Source organism: Aquarana catesbeiana, linkage group LG08 (genome assembly GCF_042186555.1).
Source record: "Aquarana catesbeiana isolate 2022-GZ linkage group LG08, ASM4218655v1, whole genome shotgun sequence".
NCBI lineage: Eukaryota > Metazoa > Chordata > Amphibia > Anura > Ranidae > Aquarana > Aquarana catesbeiana.
Window position 1 is genome coordinate 17,544,517 of NC_133331.1, and position 20,555 is coordinate 17,565,071.

The 20,555-nt window shown below is 44.1% G+C and overlaps 1 protein-coding gene across 2 annotated transcripts in view; it reads left to right on the forward strand.

Moving 5' to 3' along the window:
- Nucleotides 1-20,555, forward strand: part of LOC141105614 (C-type lectin domain family 2 member A-like) — a 132,750-nt gene that overhangs the window by 99,111 nt on the left and 13,084 nt on the right. For both annotated transcript variants that reach the window (XM_073595566.1, XM_073595565.1), the window contains exons 5-7: nucleotides 5,448-5,617; nucleotides 7,165-7,274; nucleotides 14,337-14,410. In XM_073595566.1, coding sequence (XP_073451667.1) covers nucleotides 5,448-5,617; nucleotides 7,165-7,274; nucleotides 14,337-14,410 — 354 coding nt within the window. The remainder of the gene's footprint in view (nucleotides 1-5,447; nucleotides 5,618-7,164; nucleotides 7,275-14,336; nucleotides 14,411-20,555) is intronic.

Genomic DNA, 20,555 nt, shown 5'->3' on the forward strand with positions numbered 1-20,555 from the left:
TACTTCTTATTTACAAAATTTTATAACAAAACAAAAGAAAAACTTTTTTTTTTCAAAATTTTATTTTTTTTTAAAATTTATTTAGCAAAAAATAAAAATTGCAGAGGTGATCAAATACCACCAAAAGAAAATCTGTTTGAGTACAGTGTTGTATGACCGCGCAATTGTCATTCAAAGTGTGACAGCGCTGAAAGCTGAAAATTGGTCTGGGCAGGAAGGGGGTGAAAGTGCCCAGTATTGAGGTGGTTAAAAGGTTCTCTACTAAAATGAAATGCTAACAAGAAAAGATAAAATAGTTGGATCACGACCTGATTAGTGTCAGTGTGTTTTAGATAGGTTAAAAAAAGTTTTATATTTTGTGCTGTATTTAAACATAAAAAAAATCCCACAGCAATCCGCCCAAGTGAAAGTGCATGTACGTTTGTTCTGTGGGAATGGGGCAAAAAATAAACAAATATTTTCAGGGCTATTTCCTTTGCTGGTTGAATTTTTTTTTTAATGTTTTTTAAACGGAAAATACCGCATTTGGCCACTAGATGGCACTAAGTTATATGGGTAATTCCTGTTGATACTTAGCGCCATCTAATGGCCACATGCAATATTTTCTGTTTAAAATAAATGAAAGACAATTGACCAGCACAGTAACATTTTTTTTTGCCCAATTTGCAGAGAAAAAAAATGGACATGCATTTTCGCTGGATAAATTGCTACACACATTTATTAAATAAACAAAGCCCTTAGTGTCAGCTTGTTTTAGGTAGGATTTTAGGTAGTATAGTAATAAAAAAATGTAAATAAAGCAAAATGCACATTATTGTTTCTATGCCTCACTAAAGGTACACACAATAAATAATATACATACAGTATACGTGGTATCCTCATTATGTGTCATTTATTTTGGGTTGCATCTTATTGGTGGGTCATGGTATTAGTGCTGCATATCATCAGTGACATGGGGGGCACCAAGCAAGCATTTGGGCTTCTTAAATTAAACTTTCATAGATAAAAATACAAAGCACAAAATACAGTTGAAATTTTATTAGTTGCCATCACATAATCTTTCCTAGTGTTAGATTTTATAGACATAGGCTGCATTCTTTCCCAATAAATGCACATTTGGTAAATCTGCATTTATACCTTCATATACCTTTATAATGAATATTGACTGACTGCTCACATGCATATTTGGTAAATCTGCTTGTCACCGCTGTTTCAACTCCATCTGTAGCCATGCTCACATTATTTCAATGTTTATTTAACCATTAAGTCTTACCTAAATGATGGGCTCCCTTATCTTTACAATTTTGGCCTTTTCGTCCCCTTGCAGTTTGATTGTGGTGTGAAAGTTATGCCCTGCTTGCTGTGTTCCTAATATCCCCTCCTAATTGATTAATTGCCAGATTCAATCCACACCCAACACACAGTATAAAAACAAGGCCTTCTTTACGGGGGAACACATACAGGGGGCTCTTCCAAAGAAGTGGGGTTCTTTAAATAAGTGGCACTTCCACGTTTGCACAAAGCAAAACACTGCAGATGACCTCAATTCCAAATTATCTCACTTTCCTCTATGAAACATTCACTCTTTACCTCCTTTTCACAATTGCTGCCTCTCTCCTCAAACTATTTTCTTCACCCCACAATCTGTACATATCACCCTCACTTCTCCCCTCCCCCTATTACTGCACTCATCACCTCTTTCTAACTCTAAGCCCACTTGCTAACAAACCCCCCAGGATACTGAAGCATGTCCCCTCATACAAATCATATTCTCATATTACCTCCCTCACTCTTCTGCTTCTCCTAACCGCTGGAGATATTTCCCCACACCCCGGGCCTCCCTTATTTAACGGTGCCCAACACACCCATCACCATCACCCTACACCCTCTGGCAGTAGTCGCAATCTACACAATTTAGTCTCCATTCCTCTTCAGGGCCGGTGCTACCACTAGGCAAACTAGGCAGCTGCCTAGGGCGCACTGCTGCTTAGGGGCGCCCGGCTGCTGGTTTCCCTCTGTGTCTGCAGGCTGCAGTATGTAACTGACCCAGCCCGACCGGTAGTGTAATTAGAGGTGCATCGCAGCACTAGAGCCAGCGATAGAGGAAGCAGAGCCGATGCTTCCTGTATAGCAGCGACTTCTGTCACATGGGCAGGGCAAAGGGGGATGAATCATAGGTGGAGCCAATGGGGGCGGCAAAATGAGGTTTCGCCTAGGGTGTCAAAAATCCTTGCACCAGCCCTGTAATCCTCTTCTTCCCAACGCCAGCCCCCCCCCTCTCTCCTGTGCCCTCTGGAACACCCGCTCTGTCTGCAACAAACTCACCTCTGTTCATGACCTCTTTGTCACTAATTCCTTTAATCAACTTGCTCTCACCGAAACCTGGCTCCACGAATCTAACACCCCTTCTCTTGCTTCCCTCTCCCAGGGTGGCCTTCACTGGACTCACTCCCCTAGGCCTAATGGACACAAGGGAGGTGGAGTGGGATTCCTCCTATCCCCCCAGAGCACCTTCCAGGTTATTCACCCTCCTCCCTCTTTTTCCCTCTCATCATTTGAAGCCCACTGTATACGTCTATTCTCTCCTACTTCCCTAAGAATTGCTGTGATCTACCGGCCCCCTGGACCATTATCGACTTTCCTTGATGAGTTTTCTGCCTGGCTACTCTACTTTCTCTCTTCGGATATTCCCACAATCCTTCTCGGTGATTTCAACATCCCTGCTAATACAAACATTTATGCTACTTCTAAACTTCTAGTCTAACCTCTTCATTTGACCTAAAGCAATGGGTACAGGCTTCTACTCACTCTGATGGCAATACCCTTGACCTTGTATTCTCCTACCTATGCACTCCATGCAACTTCTCAAACAATCCTTTTCCTCTCTCCGACCACCACCTTATTAGTTTCTCTCTCCCCCTGTCTTCCACCACCTTTCCCTCCAATCGCCTAACCATCACCCGTAGAAACGTTCGCAACTTCAACTCCTCTCTCCTCTATTCTGCTACTGACCACCTCTATGACAAAATCTCTCCCCTGTCCTGCCCCAACCAAGCCACGTCCATCTACAATAAATCTCTGTCCTCCACCCTGGACAAGTTCGCTCCCCTCACTACACGCAGAATCAGGCCTCGACCCCTACAACCCTGGCAAACAGATGACACTAAAATTCACAAAAAATGTAGTCACGCTATTGATCGTCTGTGGCACAAGACTAAGTCTCTCAAAGACTTCAACCAATACAAATCTGCCCTCCAAAAATACTATTCTTTGCTCCACACTGCCAAGCAAACCTATTTTACAACTCTTATTAATACCTTCTCATCCAATCCCCGTAAACTCTTCTCTACCTTCAACTCTCTACTTCGTCCTCCACCGCCTCCACCCACTGACTTACTCACTGCACAGGAGATCGCTAATCACTTCAAAAACAAGATTGATACAATCCGCGATGAAATCTCCACTCTACAGGTATCTCCCCCAGCTAAGATCCCATGTCAACAGGTACAACTGACACTCCCCCTATTCAAATCTGCTACTACAGACGAAGTTGCTAAACTCCTTTCTATCGCCCACCTAACCACCTGTCCCCTGGACCCTATTCCCTCTCGTATGCTACGGGCACCCTCTGACTCCATCCTACACTCTCTAACCCACATCTTCAATCTTTCCCTCACCTTTGGCATCTTCCCCAATGCTCTAACACATGCACTGGTCACCCCCATACTTAAAAAGCCGTCCTTGGACCCTACCAATCTTAACAACCTATGCCCTATCTCCTTGCTCCCCTTTTTCCTCTAAACCTCTTGAACGCCTGGTTTACAACCAACTGAGTGACCACCTCATTAAAAACAACCTTCTTGATCCCTTTCAATCTGGATTTCGCCCTCAACACTCCACAGAAACTGCTCTTTTAAAACTCACAAATGACCTACTAACTGCAAATACCAACTGACACTATTCTGTACTCCTACTTCTGGATCTTTCAGCTGCCTTTGACACGGTTGACCCCCCCTCCTCCTCAAAAAACTTTACTCCCTCGGTCTCCATGACTGTGCTCTTCAGTGGCTCTCATCCTACCTATCCCAACGCACCTTCAGTGTCACTTACAATTCTACTTCCTCCACTCCTCTTCCCTTCTCTGTCGGGGTCCCTCAAGGTTCTGTTCTTGGACCTCTTTTATTTTCAATCTACACCTCTTCCCTGGGTCAGCTGATAGCCTCTCACGGCTTTCAATATCATTTCTATGCTGATGACACACAAATCTATCTCTCCACCCCTCAACTCACTCCATCAGTCTCCTCACACATCACTAACTTACTAACCGACATATCTGTATGGATGTCACACCACTTCCTCAAACTCAACTTGTCCAAAACCGAGCTTATAATATTTCCTCCCCCACGTGCCTCTTCCCCTGACTTCTCTGTGAAGAGCAATGGCACAACCATCCACCCGTCCCCACATGTCAGGGTGCTAGGTGTTATCCTGGATTCTGAACTCTCCTTTCAGTCCCACATCCAATCACTTTCCAAAGCTTGCCGCCTCAACCTCCGCAACATCTCTAAACTACGTCCCTTTCTAACCAATGAAACCACAAAGCTCCTGATTCACTCCCTGGTTATCTCTCGCCTTGACTACTGCAACTCCCTCCTCCATTGGCTTACCTTTAATTAGACTATCCCCCCTTCAGTCCATCATGAATGCTGCTGTCAGACTCATCCACCTTACAAACCGCTCAGTGTCTGCTACCCCTCTCTGCCAATCCCTCCATTGGCTACCACTCGCCCAACGAATTAAATTCAAAATACTAACAATAAGTTACAAAGCCATCCACAACTCTGCGCCCAGCTACATCACTAACCTAGTCTCAAAATACCAACCTAATCGCCATCTCCGTTCCTCCCAAGACCTCCTGTTTTCTAGCTCCCTCATCACCTCCTCCCATATCCGTCTCCAGGACTTCTCCCGAGCCTCGCCCATACTCTGGAATTCCCTACCCCAATCTGTCAGACTGTCTCCAAATTTATCCACTTTTAGGCGATCCCTGAAAACTTTCCTCTTCAGAGAAGCCTATCCTGCCTCCATCTAACAACTGCACTGTTTTCTCCATTAGCTCATCCCCCACAGCTATTACCCTTTTGTATCACTTGACCCTCCCTCCTAGATTGTAAGCTCTAACGAGCAGGGCCCTTTGATTCCCCCTGTATTGAATTGTATTGTACTTGTACTGTCTGCCCTCATGTTGTAAAGCGCTGCGTAAACTGTCGGCGCTATATAAATCCTGTATAATAATAATAATAATAATTCCACAGATTTGTATGTATTTTATACATTGTGTTTATTTTTTGTACACATTTTCTAATTCAGAAACATTTTTTTTTAAATTCAGCTAATGTCATTATAAAAAACTAACCTCCTGTTCATATGTTTCCATAAAAAAACAGGAACACATAAGGAAAAACATACAACTGTTATCCAATGCATGAATGACTGGATCTTATACAGAGATAAATGTTATTATTTTTCAAGCGGGCGAGATACATGGAGCTACAGCCAGACGTTCTGTGAATCCTTCAATTCATCACTGGCAGTTATTGATAATCAACAGGAATTGGTGAGTTATATTATAGCTGAAATGTCAGAAATGGACATATGACCACTGGACATGATCATAATACAATTCTATTACACTCTATACATAGAACACTACACCTCCCAACATGACCACCACTGGACATGATCATAATACAATTCTATTACACTCTATACATAGAACACTACATCCCCAACATGACCCACCACTGGACATGATCATAATACAATTCTATTACACTCTATACATAGAACACTACACCCCCCAACATGACCCTCCACTGAACATGATCATAATACAATTCTATTACACTCTATACATAGAACACTACACCCCCCAACATGACCCACCACTGAACATGATCATAATACAATTCTATTACACTCTATACATAGAACACTACACCACCCAACATGACCCTCCACTGAACATAATCATAATACAATTCTATTACACTCTATACATAGAACACTACACCACCCAACATGACCCTCCACTGAACATGATCATAATACAATTCTATTACACTCTATACATAGAACACTACACCCCCCAACATGACCCACCACTGAACATGATCATAATACAATTCTATTACACTCTATACATAGAACACTACACCACCCAACATGACCCTCCACTGAACATGATCATAATACAATTCTATTACACTCTATACATAGAACACTACACTCCCAACATGACCCTCCACTGAACATGATCATAATACAATTCTATTACACTCTATACATAGAACACTACACCCCCCAACATGACCCACCACTGAACATGATCATAATACAATTCTATTACACTCTATACATAGAACACTACACCACCCAACATGACCCTCCACTGAACATGATCATAATACAATTCTATTACACTCTATACATAGAACACTACACTCCCAACATGACCCTCCACTGAACATGATCATAATACAATTCTATTACACTCTATACATAGAACGCTACACCTCCAACATGACCCACCACTGCTAGTACTAGTGAGCAGCAGTACCAGTTGTAAAACTCCACTGGTTCAGTGAGCTAGGGAAAAGTCTGGCTAATGCCCAAATGTGGGCTTTTAATTTTTATTGGGCAATTCATCTTTTTATATCTAGATTATTACAAACAGTCTCTAACCAGTAAAAGAAATGAGGATAAAAGGAGCGCCCGGTGATCAAATAGGTAATTAATTTGTATTTTATTTGAAGTTTCAGCAATAGAAAAGAGGGCCAACGCGTTTCGGGGGACTAGAGACTCCCCCTTCATCAGGGATGCTAGTAAAAATAGTTGTGGAATAATCCCATTGGAGGGTGCCTTTGGCACATGGATCTGGACAGTTAGAAGTCCTCAGCGCTGGCTGTGTGTTCAGAGGCAGCAATTCTTTCCCTCTGCCCACACCCTACCAATCTACAACACTGACTAAACGGGTAAAAAGCACAGAACTCACAATGTTTGTAATCTTTCTACAGTCTGACTCACTGCAAGTATAGTGACCAATTTTAAGCATTTTAATACAAACATTTAGTGGTTTCCTCAAGTCATTTTTCTGTCTTTTAGAGTTTCTTGATGCGCTTCAAAGGCAGCAGCAATCACTGGATTGGACTCAGTAGGAATGAGGACGATACCAGCTGGGTCTGGACCAATGGATCATCGTATTCTGAAGACATGTAAGTTCAAGTCTGAAAATCTAGAAACCCTTCCACCAAAGCTGATCCTCCATTGGGCGGTATTCGTAATTTTAACCACCTTCCTATATCTTGAAGAATCAAGTGGTTGGATTTTTCTGTAGTGCTTTGTTTCTGTCCCATCAGGTCATAATAATGATGTATCTCCTACAGCAAAATTGGCCAATTATTCTTTATTCTACATTATGTACACTATTGTAGGGGAAAGGGGGCGCCATCATTTGGCTTTGTACTGGTTGCGGCAGTTCTGGTGGCAATATCTCACCAATGGTGTTCCCAAAGAACCCAACATATAATTCACCTTCCAGTTTTAGGAAAATGCTGTCTCCATTTTGTTTATTCTTTGTTACATCTCAGTACTGCTGATCTCCTGTAGCCTCCTCCTGTTTACATACACTTACTCTAACATCGGCTGCCCATCGTGGTTTAAGGTGGACATATGGATGATGTCATCATCAGAAAAAGCCTGTATAACAGCATAACTGTGTAGCATCCTCTTAGTTTAGAGTAGGCTGGTAGACACATTTAGTTTAGGTCCACTGAAATCAGAGGAGCAGGGGTGGATTACTTAGGGCTGCTCAGTGTTTCACAGGCTTCTGCTCTGTTACTTCCCCCTGTCTTCTAGAGCATTCTAGAACCATAATGGGAGGAAGAACAGAAACTGCAACCTGAATATTTATAGGACTCCAGGCAATCTCTGGGGAGGTGTCCCCAGAAGTTGGTAAGAGACACTTCAGGAGAGCTAATGTGAGACAGGGACAGAATCTTGATACCTTATAACAGGAAGTGTCTGAACAAGGACCTTCATGGGAGGAACTCTTATGGAAGCGGCAAATCAAACAAAAAGACAATAACATGTTATAAGCTACAAGAGACAGTTATAAGCTACAAGAGACAAGTCCATCTTCACTGCAGCTCAGTAACATTGCCCTGTATACACAGGGTGGCGTTAGTAAGCTGGTTGCTAGGATGCTGGCGGCTGGATTGCGCTATGTCATTGATTGTTATGGTGCTGCAATGAATGGCGCTGTAGGGCTCAGCTGCTTGTGTCTTTGCAATCAATGAGGTTGTGTAGCCTGGTTGCCAGTGTCCTAGTAGCCAGTGATGCACAGCCACACAGCATCATTGGTTGTTAGGACACTGGCGGTCTGGTTAGAACATAATTACCGGTAATTGCTTTGCAGTATCAGGTGTTTCCAGTGAAGGGTACTGTTAGTGCTATGCATACAAAGAAATTTTTGAGAATTGAGTGCTTACAGCTTGGAGAAGTGCACAAAGGAATCGCTGTTCCCGGTCGGCCCGCACTGCAGAATTCAACAATCCTGCTTCTATAGGGTGCCGGCCCAGCTCGCCGCTGAATCAACGCAAATCTGGATGGCTGCACTCCTCAGATCCTGTAAAAAGCTATCTTTATGTCATCTTTGCATCTATAAAAACAGTTTATCCACAGCGGGGTACACCACTGCACAGCAACATTGGTTGCTAAGACACTGGCGGCCTGGCCAGAGCATCAATGGTTGCTAAGACACTGGTGGCCTGGCCTACATTGGTTGCTGTGCCAATATCAGGTGTTTCCAGTGAAGGTGCTATGCACACAAAGACATATTTGACAATTGCTTAAAGCTTGGGGAATGGCCTTTCCTGTTCCAGCATGAATGAGTCCATGTGCTCACAGCATTCTCTATAAAGATGTGGTTTGACCAGTCTGGTGTGGAGGATCCTAAGTGGCCTGCACAGAGCCCTGACCTCAACCCTGCTGAAAGCCTTTGGGATGAGTTGGAACACTGATTGTGAGCCAGGTCTCCTCATCCGACATCAGCACACAACCTCAGAAATGTTCTCTTGGTTAAAAGGGCACAGATTCCCACAGACACCCTCCAAAATCTTGTAGAAGAATCTACACAGAAGAATGGAGGGTGTGGGTAGCCACAATGGAGGGCCAGCTCTATATTAATGGCCATAGCATTGAAATGATATCCAGAAAACTCATTTAGATGTAATGCTCAAGTGTCCACAAACCATGTTATGTATGATATTCTGATATGATATTCTGTATCATATAACGTTTTGGAAAATAAGTTATGAAACTCTTTTGCATTTTTTTTCCTTTTTGTTTCCTCAGTCCAGCAATGGGCAATTGGGGGTCTCCAGCTCTTGTAGAACTAACAGCCGGAGGGTCACAGCTGCCCACTCCTGACTTAGTCCTTGGTTTTGATTCCTAAACACACACTGTTTAATTTTAGTTTCATTTAATTCCCTTTCTATTTCTGTATATGGATGATGGCACTGTAATTATTTTAACCACTTGCTTACTGGGCACCTAAACCCCCCTCCTGCCCAGACCAATTTTCAGCTTTCAGCGCTGACGCACTTTGAATGACAATTGCACGGTCATACAACACTGTACACAAATTAAATTTTTATCATCATTTTCTTCCCCACAAATTTTTTGTTAAAAAAATTAAAAAAGACCAAATTCCTTACAGGTACCGTAATTGAACAACTCACTCACTAATGCTATTGGCTTTCTATGAATCAATGTGACAACAAACGATTATGCCCTATGATTGGCTGAACGGGCAAACTGGCCATAACTGTTTGGACTATGTCCCTTCTACTTTCTAAAAACCATCTAATTGGCGGCTACCACCAGCGAACACATGATAAGAAGGGTGTGTGGAAGCCTGACCAATGAACGTCCGAGATGAAGCTACGCCACTAGCCACGGCGAAACGCGTTGACGTCACAACGCTGCCCAGTCCGCGGACATCACGGGCATGGTGGAGAGTGTTAGGCGCTGACACACACGCCGGGAGCGGATGATCAGCGTGGGTGATTGGGATTCCTAATACCGCATACAGCACCAGGATTCAAGCTTCAAATGACTGCTACAGCCAAGCTATCCAGCACAGGCCGTCCTCTTTCACGGCTCATTGCAGCCATGACTGAAATGACAAGGGACTGAACGCCTCACAGGTTTAAAGGATCGCAGCGGACTACATGGTGCAGCTCCTGGCGGAGGCGGTAACGTATTGATACATAGGAATATTTACCAGCCTATATGCTTATAGCTTGCCGGCAACTTTTCACCAGTATACTTGCGCAGCGGTGCTACCGCCTAAAGGACTAAGCTATTCGCATTTACCAGGGAACCATAGGGAAAGCTGAAGACCAGTATGATTGATCACTAATATCTTTTCTAATTGAACACCTAATTGATGACTGATTTGTGAATTCCCATCTTACCTATTTGGATTGACCTACTGGACTGCCCATTCTTTCCCTGCTACGTAGCATTATTTCCTGGGTTCATCTTTAACAGTAATAGTAGCCCTGATTACTGCTTAATACTCTCCAAGCAGCACACTTAGTGTAGGATCTCCTGCTTCTCTACCAGCACACGCGCCTTTACCTTCTCCCTCCCCCCCCCCCCTTATTGCTTTGGACCACAGCTGACCGTCTATACTATGACCAACTGAGACTAATTTTAAATGGTTCTTCCACTGAGATTGCTACCATTTGGCTAATTGGCAGCCCTCTAAGGTCCCTGAGGCACAAAGCAATACGCCCGGATTGGGCTAGCTCCACTTCTTTTATATTGTCTGTCTTGTTTGTCTAATGTTTGTCCGCGGTCAATTGTTGTTGTTGTAATGATCACTGCACTTCACAATACCATGTGATTTTTTATTGTTGGGTATTACCCAAAATAAAGTTGACTTTTTAAACAGTAAATCCTATGACTACTCTGTTGCCTAGGTTAACCCCTTGCATAAGCTCACCTATTGGGCTTACTCCTCTTTCCCTTCCCCTCCTTTTTATGCTAATTATCTACGGTTACAGCAACAGTACCCTAACGGGTTAAGGATCAAGTACGGGCCATAGCATTCCTTTTGACAAGTAGAGGTGGTCACTCGTGCCATCCATTGCCCCACCCCCAATTCCTTCCCCCACCATACCATTTTTTGATACTGTAGTTTTTCTCCTTCATTGATGGGCGCTGATGAGGCTGCACTGATGGGCACCAATAGGCTGCATTGGTGGGCACGGATAAGGCAGCACTGATGGGCACTAATAGGCGGCACTGGTGGGCACTGATGAGATGGCACTGGTGGGCACTGAAGGGCACTAATAGGTGGCACTGATAGGTGGCATTGGTGGGCACTGAGAGGTGGCACTGAAGGGCACTAATAGGTGGCAATGATAGGTGACACTGATGGGTGGCACTGATGGGCACTGATGGGTGGCAGTGATGGGCACTGATAGGTGGCACTGATGAGGCACCACTGGTGGGCATTGATAAATGACACTTGTGGGCACTGATTGCTGGCAATTTTGTACTGTGGGCACTGATTTGTTGCACTGTGGGCACTGATTTGTGGCACTAGCAGGTGGTGCTGGTGGGCACATAACAGGCTGTTCCTCTTCGGGACCGATGTCACTTCAAACAGAAGCCGGTGATCAGCTTTTTTTCTCCTCACGCTGTCAGCATGAGAAGAAAAAAAAAACGATTCTCTGTTTACATCGTGTGATCAGCTGTCATTCGCTGACAGCTGTTCATGCGGTAAGGGGCCAGGATCAGCCCCTTACTCGGATCTGTGATCACCTGAGTCTCATTGACTCGGGTGATTACAGCGCGCGCCCTTCAGGGGGGTGTGGCAAGCCGGCAAAGCAGATCCGTGCTGTAGCCGTCATTCGGCTATAGCGCGGATCTGAAGCAGTTAATAAAAAAAAACCTAAGTATCTTTTTCCTAATGGATATCCAGCTGTCACATGACCCAGCTCTGTCCCAGCCTGTCTCCAGGGAAACATAAGAAGGAGGCGCAAAAACAGCCTTTGGAATGCCGAGTAGTGTGGAAATGACATGGTGTGGGTGAATTTTTGCCAGCCACAGACTGTGCCACGCCCCCCTAGCCTGTGTCTTAGAATAAGAGGGAGGTGAAGCCTCCATCAATCTACATGTAATATCCCACCCCCCCATTGTGATTAGCTGGTTAGTGGGCATGGAGGAGGGAGGGAGTGGACTGTCCTTTACCACTGTGTATACGCCCACATGTGTGACTCTATAGTCACATGGGCTGCTCAGATGTGATAGGGAGGAAATGCTCAGCATAGAAACTCACTGAAAACTGAGCATGTGCAAAGCTGCCACCAGCTGCATTGGGGACATGAACAGAAGGGGGAGATAGAGAGCAGCAGGATGGACCAGGTTTTATTGCAGAATACAGAAAAGGACTGTGTGAGTATAACCAGCATGGAATACACCATTTATTGATCGTTTTTTATGATGTTGGTTTAGTGACCCCAGAAAGTTTCACCCCCATCCTGACCAGGCCATTTTTTGTGATATGGCACTGCGTTACTTTAAATGAAAAATGTGTGACGTTGTACCCAAATAAAATTGATGTCCTTTTTTTTTTCCACACAAATAAAGCTTTCTTTTGGTGGTATTTGATCACCTCTGCGGTTTTTATATTTGCTAAATAAACACTTAACACTTAATAAACAAAAAAATACCGACAATTTAAAAAAAAGAAAAAAATTTTTACTTTCTGCTATAAAACATATCCACTAAAAAAAAAAAAATGTAAAAAAATCTAATTTCTTCATAAATTTAGGCCAATATGTATTCTGCTACATATTTTTGGTAACAAAAAAATCCCAATAAGCGTTTATTGATCAGGAAGGAATTTTGTCCCCTGCTGGAACAAATTGTATCATGCTTTGCTGGGGGGGGGGGGGTTAGCCTTCCTCTGGATCAACTGTGGGTATAGGGTTGTGTATATGGGATTGTATCTTTTTTAAATTATTTTTTGGTTAATGGACTTGTGTCTTTTTTTCAACCTGACTAACTATGTAACTATTTATTGATTTGTTTGCACAAAGGTTATTGCGTCTACAAACTATGGGATATTTTTATGGCATTTTTTTAATTTTTATTTTTACTAGTAATAGCAGCGATTCCCTAAAGTAGTTAGCAATGTCTTTGAATTCGGTAGACTGACATGCAGGAATGAAATTGTGCGAGTTCAGCTGAACCCGCACGATTTCAATCCCGCAGCAGTGTGAACCTGGTCTAAGTGACACTTTTTGGGGACCAGTGACACTAATACAGTGATCAGTGCTAAAAAAAATGCACTGTATAAATGGGAAGGGGTTAACATTGGGGGCGATTAAAGGGTTAAAGCGGAGTTCCACCCAAAAATGGAACTTCCGCTTTAAGGGAGGTGACCCCCTGACATGCCACATTTGGCATGTCATTTTTTTTGGGGGGGGCGAATACCCTCTTTTTAGAGGGCCTCAGCTCCCACCGTGGCACCGCAAGGAAGATCACCTCTCCCCCCTCCCTCTCCGCAATCATCTGGGACACGTCACAGGTCCCAGATGATTGCCCGGCCAGTCACGGCACGCGGTGCGGCGCGGTTCGCGCATGCGCAGTGCGTGCCCGGCAGTGAAGCCACAGCCGGACGCCCACAGTTACAATGCCGGCGCCGCAGAGAGGAGAGGGAGACAAGAGGGGCTTCGTTCCCCCGCATCGCTGGACCCTGGGACAGGTAAGTGTCCGATTATTAAGTCAGCAGCTGCAGTATTTGTAGCTGCTGACTTTTATTTATTTATTTTTTAAGCGGAACTCTGCTTTAAGTGTGCTTTTAGGGAGTGCTTTCTAACTATGTGGGGGATGGCTTAACTGGAGGAAGAGAGAGATCCGTGTTCCTGATTAGCAGGAACACAAGATCTCTGTCTTCCTCTCTAAACAGAAAGGTGGTCTGCCTTGTTTACATAGGCAGGCCGCCGTTCTGCCTCTCCTGTCCACTAACGGCGCGTCCTGGCGGACATCGCATCCGCTGAACCTGCTGATTGGCTCCGGCTGTGTCCAATCACAGCGGGAGCGTGTCGCCGGCAGGGCGCGCACCCCAGAACCTGGATGAGAGAACAACGTACAGGTTCGTTGTTTCGCACAGCCGTGCCGCCCTGCCGCAGTAAATGTTGTGTGCTGCATGAAATCAACAAAACCTTTCCCACAATGACACGTTGTTTATTTTCCAGTTTTCAGATTGAGAGACTGCAGACGACCCCCAAAAATTCTGAACATGTTTTCCTGAATGACAACAGCCTGAAAAGTGAGAGCGGACGCTATGTAAAGAAATGGATCTGTAACATCAGGTTATCAGTTCAATATTTATGAGGTTCTTCAAGCAAGGAGCTTATTAATGTACATACAATGGGGAGGATTTATCAAAACTGCAGCAGACAGAATCTGGAGCAGCTGTGCATGGCAACCAATCAGCTTCTATCTTCCACTCAGTCAAAGCGGAACTAAGCCCATCAATCTAAAGCGGAACTAAGCCCATCAATTTAACAGTTTCAAAAACAGTTACATTCCCGGCATGCTGGGAACACTATGGGATGGATTTACTAAAGGCAAATAGACTGTGCGCTCTGCAAGAGCAGTTGCTCCAGAGCTACTGATTTCCAATCATCCAATCATGTACAAGCAAAAATGCTGTCTTTTTAAATTTTCCTTGCATGTGATTGGGCATTCTTTGCAAAGTGAAGCTTTACACACACACTGTATATTGTTTATGTTTATTACGTAATTTATATTTATTAAAATTTATATTTATATGATATTTATTCATTTATTTTTACCCTTGCTGCAGCACTAATGCCCCGTACACACGCTCGGACATTCCGACAACAAAATCCATCGGATTTTTTCCGACAGATGTTGGCTCAAACTTGTCTTGCATACACACGGTCACACAAAGGTGGTCGTAAGTTCCGAACGCCAAGAACGCGGTGACGTACAAGACGTACGACGAGCCGAGAAAAATGAAGTTCAATACCCAGTGCGGCTCTTCTGCTTGATTCTGAGCATGCGTGGCACTTTGTGCGTCAGAATTGGCCACACATAAACAGAATTTCCGACATCGGACTTTGTTGTCGGAAAATTTTAGATCCTGCTCTCAAACTGTGTGTCGGAAATTCCGATGGAAAAAGTCAGATGGAGCCCACACACGGTCGGAATTTCCGACAACAAGCTCCGATCGCACATTTTCCGTCAAAGTCCGATCATGTGTACAGGGCATTAGAGGTCTATTTAAAAAAAAAAATTGCTGTGCGAATGCCTCAACTTTTACACAGCGTCGATCCATCTAGTGGCCATATTGTGGCATTTTCTTGGTTGCGGTTTTTCAAGAAAATACTGCATTATGGCCACTAGATGGAGCTAACAATCAAAGGAAATAAACACATAAGACACATTATGGGGATTGCTGGTGATGCCTGTGCCAATGCTGAGGTATACACAGTGCTAATATTTTATAAATCAACCCCTTAGTGTTGTAAAAAAAAAAAAAAAAAGTTTGCGTGTTTATTATGCAGCTTGACCATAGGCGTGTGCACCGGGTGTAACGAGTGTGCCAGGGCACCCCCTAATCACCCGTGCTGTCTCCCGAGATCGCCCTGAAATGTTGCATCCAAGCAGTCTGTAGCCCACACTGCCCGTGAAACAGGCAGCAGATCCTGAAGCTTCCCAGAGACGCTCAGTGTGTGAAGCTGTCAGGTAATGCAGAGAGAAAGACCAGCTGTCAGAACTCAGCAGTGATGTCAGGGGTGGGTGGGACAGCTATCAAACACCAGCCAATGAGATATGCTCTAAACGGCCGCTACATTTATGTGACTCCACCCCCTTTCTTAAGCAGCCCAGTCATTGGCTGGTGTTTGATAGCTGCTCGGTCCCGCCCAACCCCAACATCGCGGCTAAGTTGCGACAGCTGATCTTTTTCCCAGTAAGCAGTTACATTATCTGACAGTTTCACACACATTCTTGCAAGCCTCATGATCTGCTGAATGTGAAACTCCCCCTCTCCCCTATCAGTGCCAATCAGTGCTGCCTATCAGTGCCAATCAATGCTGCCAATCAATGCTGCCAGTCAGTGCCCATAAGTGCTGCCTATCAGTGCCGCCTATCAGTGCTACCAATCAGTGCCGCCTATCAGTGCTACCAATCAGTGCCACCTATTAGTGCCCGTCAGTGCTACCAATTTGTGCCCATCAATGCTGCCAATCAGTGCTGCCCATCAGTGCAGCCTATTAGTGCCTATCAGTGCTGCCAATCAGTGCTACCTATCAGGGCCCATCAATGCGGCCTATCGGGGCTGCCAATCAGTGCCCATCACTGGCAATCATTGCTGCCTAACAATGCCTATCAGTGCCCATCGATGCTACCCATCAGTGCTGCCAATCAGTGCTAACACTCTGCTGCCTGTCACTGGACATCAGTGCTGCCTATCAGTGCCCTTCAGTGCTGCCAATCAGTGCCTCCTGTCAGTGTCAATCAGGGTCAGCTATTAGTGCCCATTAGTGCTGCCAATCAGTGCCGCCTGTTAGTGCTGCCAATCAGTGAACTGAGTGCAGGGATGGGGAGATGAACTCGGCAGCCAGGCACATTGTCTATGGGGGGGGGGGGGGGGGACCTGGTGAGGCACAACTGAAATCAGTTGATGTTTATTAATGCCACATTCTGATCGTTAGTATAATAGGTAAACACCACACTACTATTTACAATAAACTACTGGAGGTAAAAGAAAAAAAAAAAAGTGTCAGTGAAAGGCTTGCCAAAAAAGTGCAGCGCTAACTTACTAATCGATAACTTAACAATAATTGTGAAACCCTCCAATGTACAGAAATCTCAATAAACTTTAATATTACCACAATACCGGTCTTTGTGATACGCAACTTCACATACTGTATAATACACATCAAACTAAAAACAAGACATAACAAATACAACTTAGCCGGGATGGTGGAAACCCCTCTACAGATAATTGCAATATAAATTAACTTCAAGTGCAACAACTTTTTAGTTGGGAGGTTCACATTATTATAGCACTTTGGAGGTTTTATTATTTAGATTGTTACACTTAATTTTTTATGTTTTACTTACTATTATAATGCGAATTATTGCACTTCAAGTTAAGTTCCCACCACCCCTGATAAGTCCATGTCTTTATGGACCTTGCTTTGTGCACTGGTGTGCAGTCATGTTGGAACAGGAAGGGGCCATCCCCAAACTGTTCCCACAAAGTTGGGAGCATGAAATTCTCCAAAATGTATTGGTGTGCTGACGCCTTAAGAGCTCCCTTCACTGGAACTAAAGGGCCCAACCCCTGAAAAACCAACCCCACCCCATAGTCCCCCCCTCCACCAAATGATTTGGACCAGTGCACAAAGCAAGATCCATAAAGACATGAATGAGCAAGTTTGGGGTGGAGGAACTTGACTGGCCTGCACAGAGTCCTGACCTCAACCCGATAGAACACCTTTGGGATGAATTTGAGTGGAGACTGAGCCAGGCCTTCTCATCCAACATCAGTGCCTGACCTCACAAATGCGCTTTTGGAAGAATGGTCAAACATTCCCATAGACACACTCCTAAACCTTGTGGACAGTCTTCTCAACGAGCTGTTATAGCTACAAAGGGCGGAGCCAACTCAATATTGAACCCTACGGACGAAGACTGGGATACCATTAAAGTTCATGTGCGTGTAAAGGCAGGCGTCCCAATACTTTTGACGTGTGTGTGTGTGTGTGTGTGTGTGTGTGTGTGCGTGCGTGCGTGCGTGCGTGCGTGCGTGCGTGCGTGCGTGCGTGCGTGCGTGCGTGCGTGTGTGTGTGTGTGAAAAGTATTGCAGTAACACATGTTTTGCTATACACGTTTATTCCCTTTGTGTGTATTGGAACAAAACAAAAAAAAGGAGGGAAAAAAGCAAATTGGACATAATGTCACACCAAACTCCAAAAATGGGCTGGTCAAAATTCTTGGCACCCTTAACTTAATATTTGGTTGCACACCCTTTGGAAAAAATAACTGAAATCAGTCGCTTCCTATAACCATCAATAAGCTTCTTACACCTCTCACCCGGAATTTTGGACCACTCTTCTTTTGCAAACTGCTCTAGGTCTCTCTTATTGGAAGGGCACCTTTTCCCAACAGCAATTTTAAGATCTCTCCACAGGTGTTCAATGGGATTTAGATCTGGACTCATTGCTGGCCATTTTAGAAGTCTCCAGTGCTTTGTTGCCATCCATTTCTGGGTGTTTTTTGCAGATGTTTGGGGTCATTGTCCTGCTGGAAGACCCAAGATCTCAGACGCAAACCCAACTTTCTGACACTGGGCTCTACAGTGCGACCCAAAATCCAGTGATGGGAGTAAGTCACACATGTGCAAGTCACAAGCAAGTCTCAAGTCTTAACCTTCAAGTCATAAGCAAGTCCCAAGTTACTGTGGCGAAAAGCAAGCAAGTCAAGTCGAGTCCCTGCTAGAAGTCAAGCAAGTCAAGTCAAGTCATTTATTTTGGTTAAGTCACAAATTAAGTAAAAATACTGATCTACCCGGAAGTCGGGACTCAGGAGGAGCTTTCTTTTGTGTGTGTGTGTGTGTGTGGGGGGGGGGGGGGGGGGGCGGCTTTTGCCTAGGTCAAGACACAGAACTGGTGGTGCCAAGTCATTGCAAGTCAAATAGCCCAAGTCAAAGTCAAGTCGCAAGTCATTAGTGACAAGTCAAAGTCAAGTCGAGTTATTTATTTAATTTTGTCAAGCAAGTCGCAAGTCCTCAAACAGGTGACTCGAGTCCCCCACCTCTGCCAAAATCCTTTGGTAATCCTCAGATTTCATGATGCCTTGCACACATTCAAGGCACTCAGTGCCAGAGGCAGCAAAACAACCCCAAAACATCATTGAACCTCCACCATATTTCACTGTAGGTACGGTGTTCTTTTCTTTGTAGGCCTCATTCTGTTCTCGGTAAACAGTAGAATAATGTGCTTTACCAAAAAGCTCTATCTTGGTCTCATCTGTCCACAAGATGTTTTCCCAGAAGGATTTTGGCTTACTCAAGTACATTTTGGCAAACTTTAGTCTTGCTTTTTTATGTCTCTGTGTCAGCAGTGGGGTCCTCCTGGGTCTCCTGCCATAGCGTTTCATTTCATTTAAATGTCGACGGATAGTTTGCTGTGACACTGACGCTCCCTGAGCCTGCAGGACAGCTTGAATTTCTTTGGAACTTGTTTGGGGCTGCTTATCCACCATCCGGACTATCCTGCGTTGCAACCTTTCATCAATTTTTCTCTTCCGTCCACGCCCTGAGAGATTGGCTACAGTGCCATGGGTTGCAAACTTCTTGATAATGTTGCGCACTGTGGACAAAGACAAATCTAGATCTCTGGAGATGGACTTGTATTGAGATTGTTGAGATTTTTCCACAATTTTGGTTCTCAAGTCCTCAGACAGTTCTCTTCTCCTCTTTCTGTTGTCCATGCTTAGTGTGGCACACACAGACACACAATGCAAAGACTAATGCTGGCCATACACTATACAGAAAATCGGCCGAACCCATTTTCGAAAAACGAACGTTCGACCGTGACCGCAAACGATCGTGCCATCATATAATGTCCGATAATCTGTTCAGTGGACATGAATAAATAATTTTGTGTTTGTTTTTTTACATATACCTAGTGCAGGCAGTTCGGACGGGAAACACATTAACCTTGCAATTTATCGTACGTTCGGCAGAAATTTTCCAAACATGCCGTTCGTTTTTTTCCAACAAAAACGTCACAAACGATTATCGATTTGTACCCACTAACTTGCCGAAAAACGAACGAAGTGTCCATACGAACGATTTTTCGGCCGATTTTCTGTATAGTGTATGGCCAGCATTAGTGAACTTCTCTCCTTTTCATCTGCTTTCAGGTGTGATTTTTATATTGCCCACACCTGTTACTTGCCCCAGGTGAGTTTAAAGGAGCATCACATGCTTGAAACAGTCTTATTTATCCACAATTTTGTAAGGGTGCCAAGAATTGTGACCAGCCCATTTTTGGAGTTTTGTGTGACATTATGTCCAATTTGCTTTTTTTCCTCCTTTTTTTGTTTTGTTCCAATACACACAAAGGGAATAAACATGTGTATAGCAAAACGTGTTACTGCAATACTTTTCTGTGAGAAATACTTGATTCTCTGGAAATTTCGGCCATGACTGTACACGTACAATATGTGTGTTTGAGCTTTGGGGTGCACAACCTAATGCAATAGGCTGCACACACCTATGAGCTTCATTGTATTACAGTAATAAATAGTGGAGGCTTAACTGGGCTTCAACTGTTTTAATGCGCCAAAAAAGAGCTCATACATGACTTGCAATAAAATATTTTTGATTGAAACCAGAATATTTGTGGCTGTGCTAAATACCTAAAGATTAT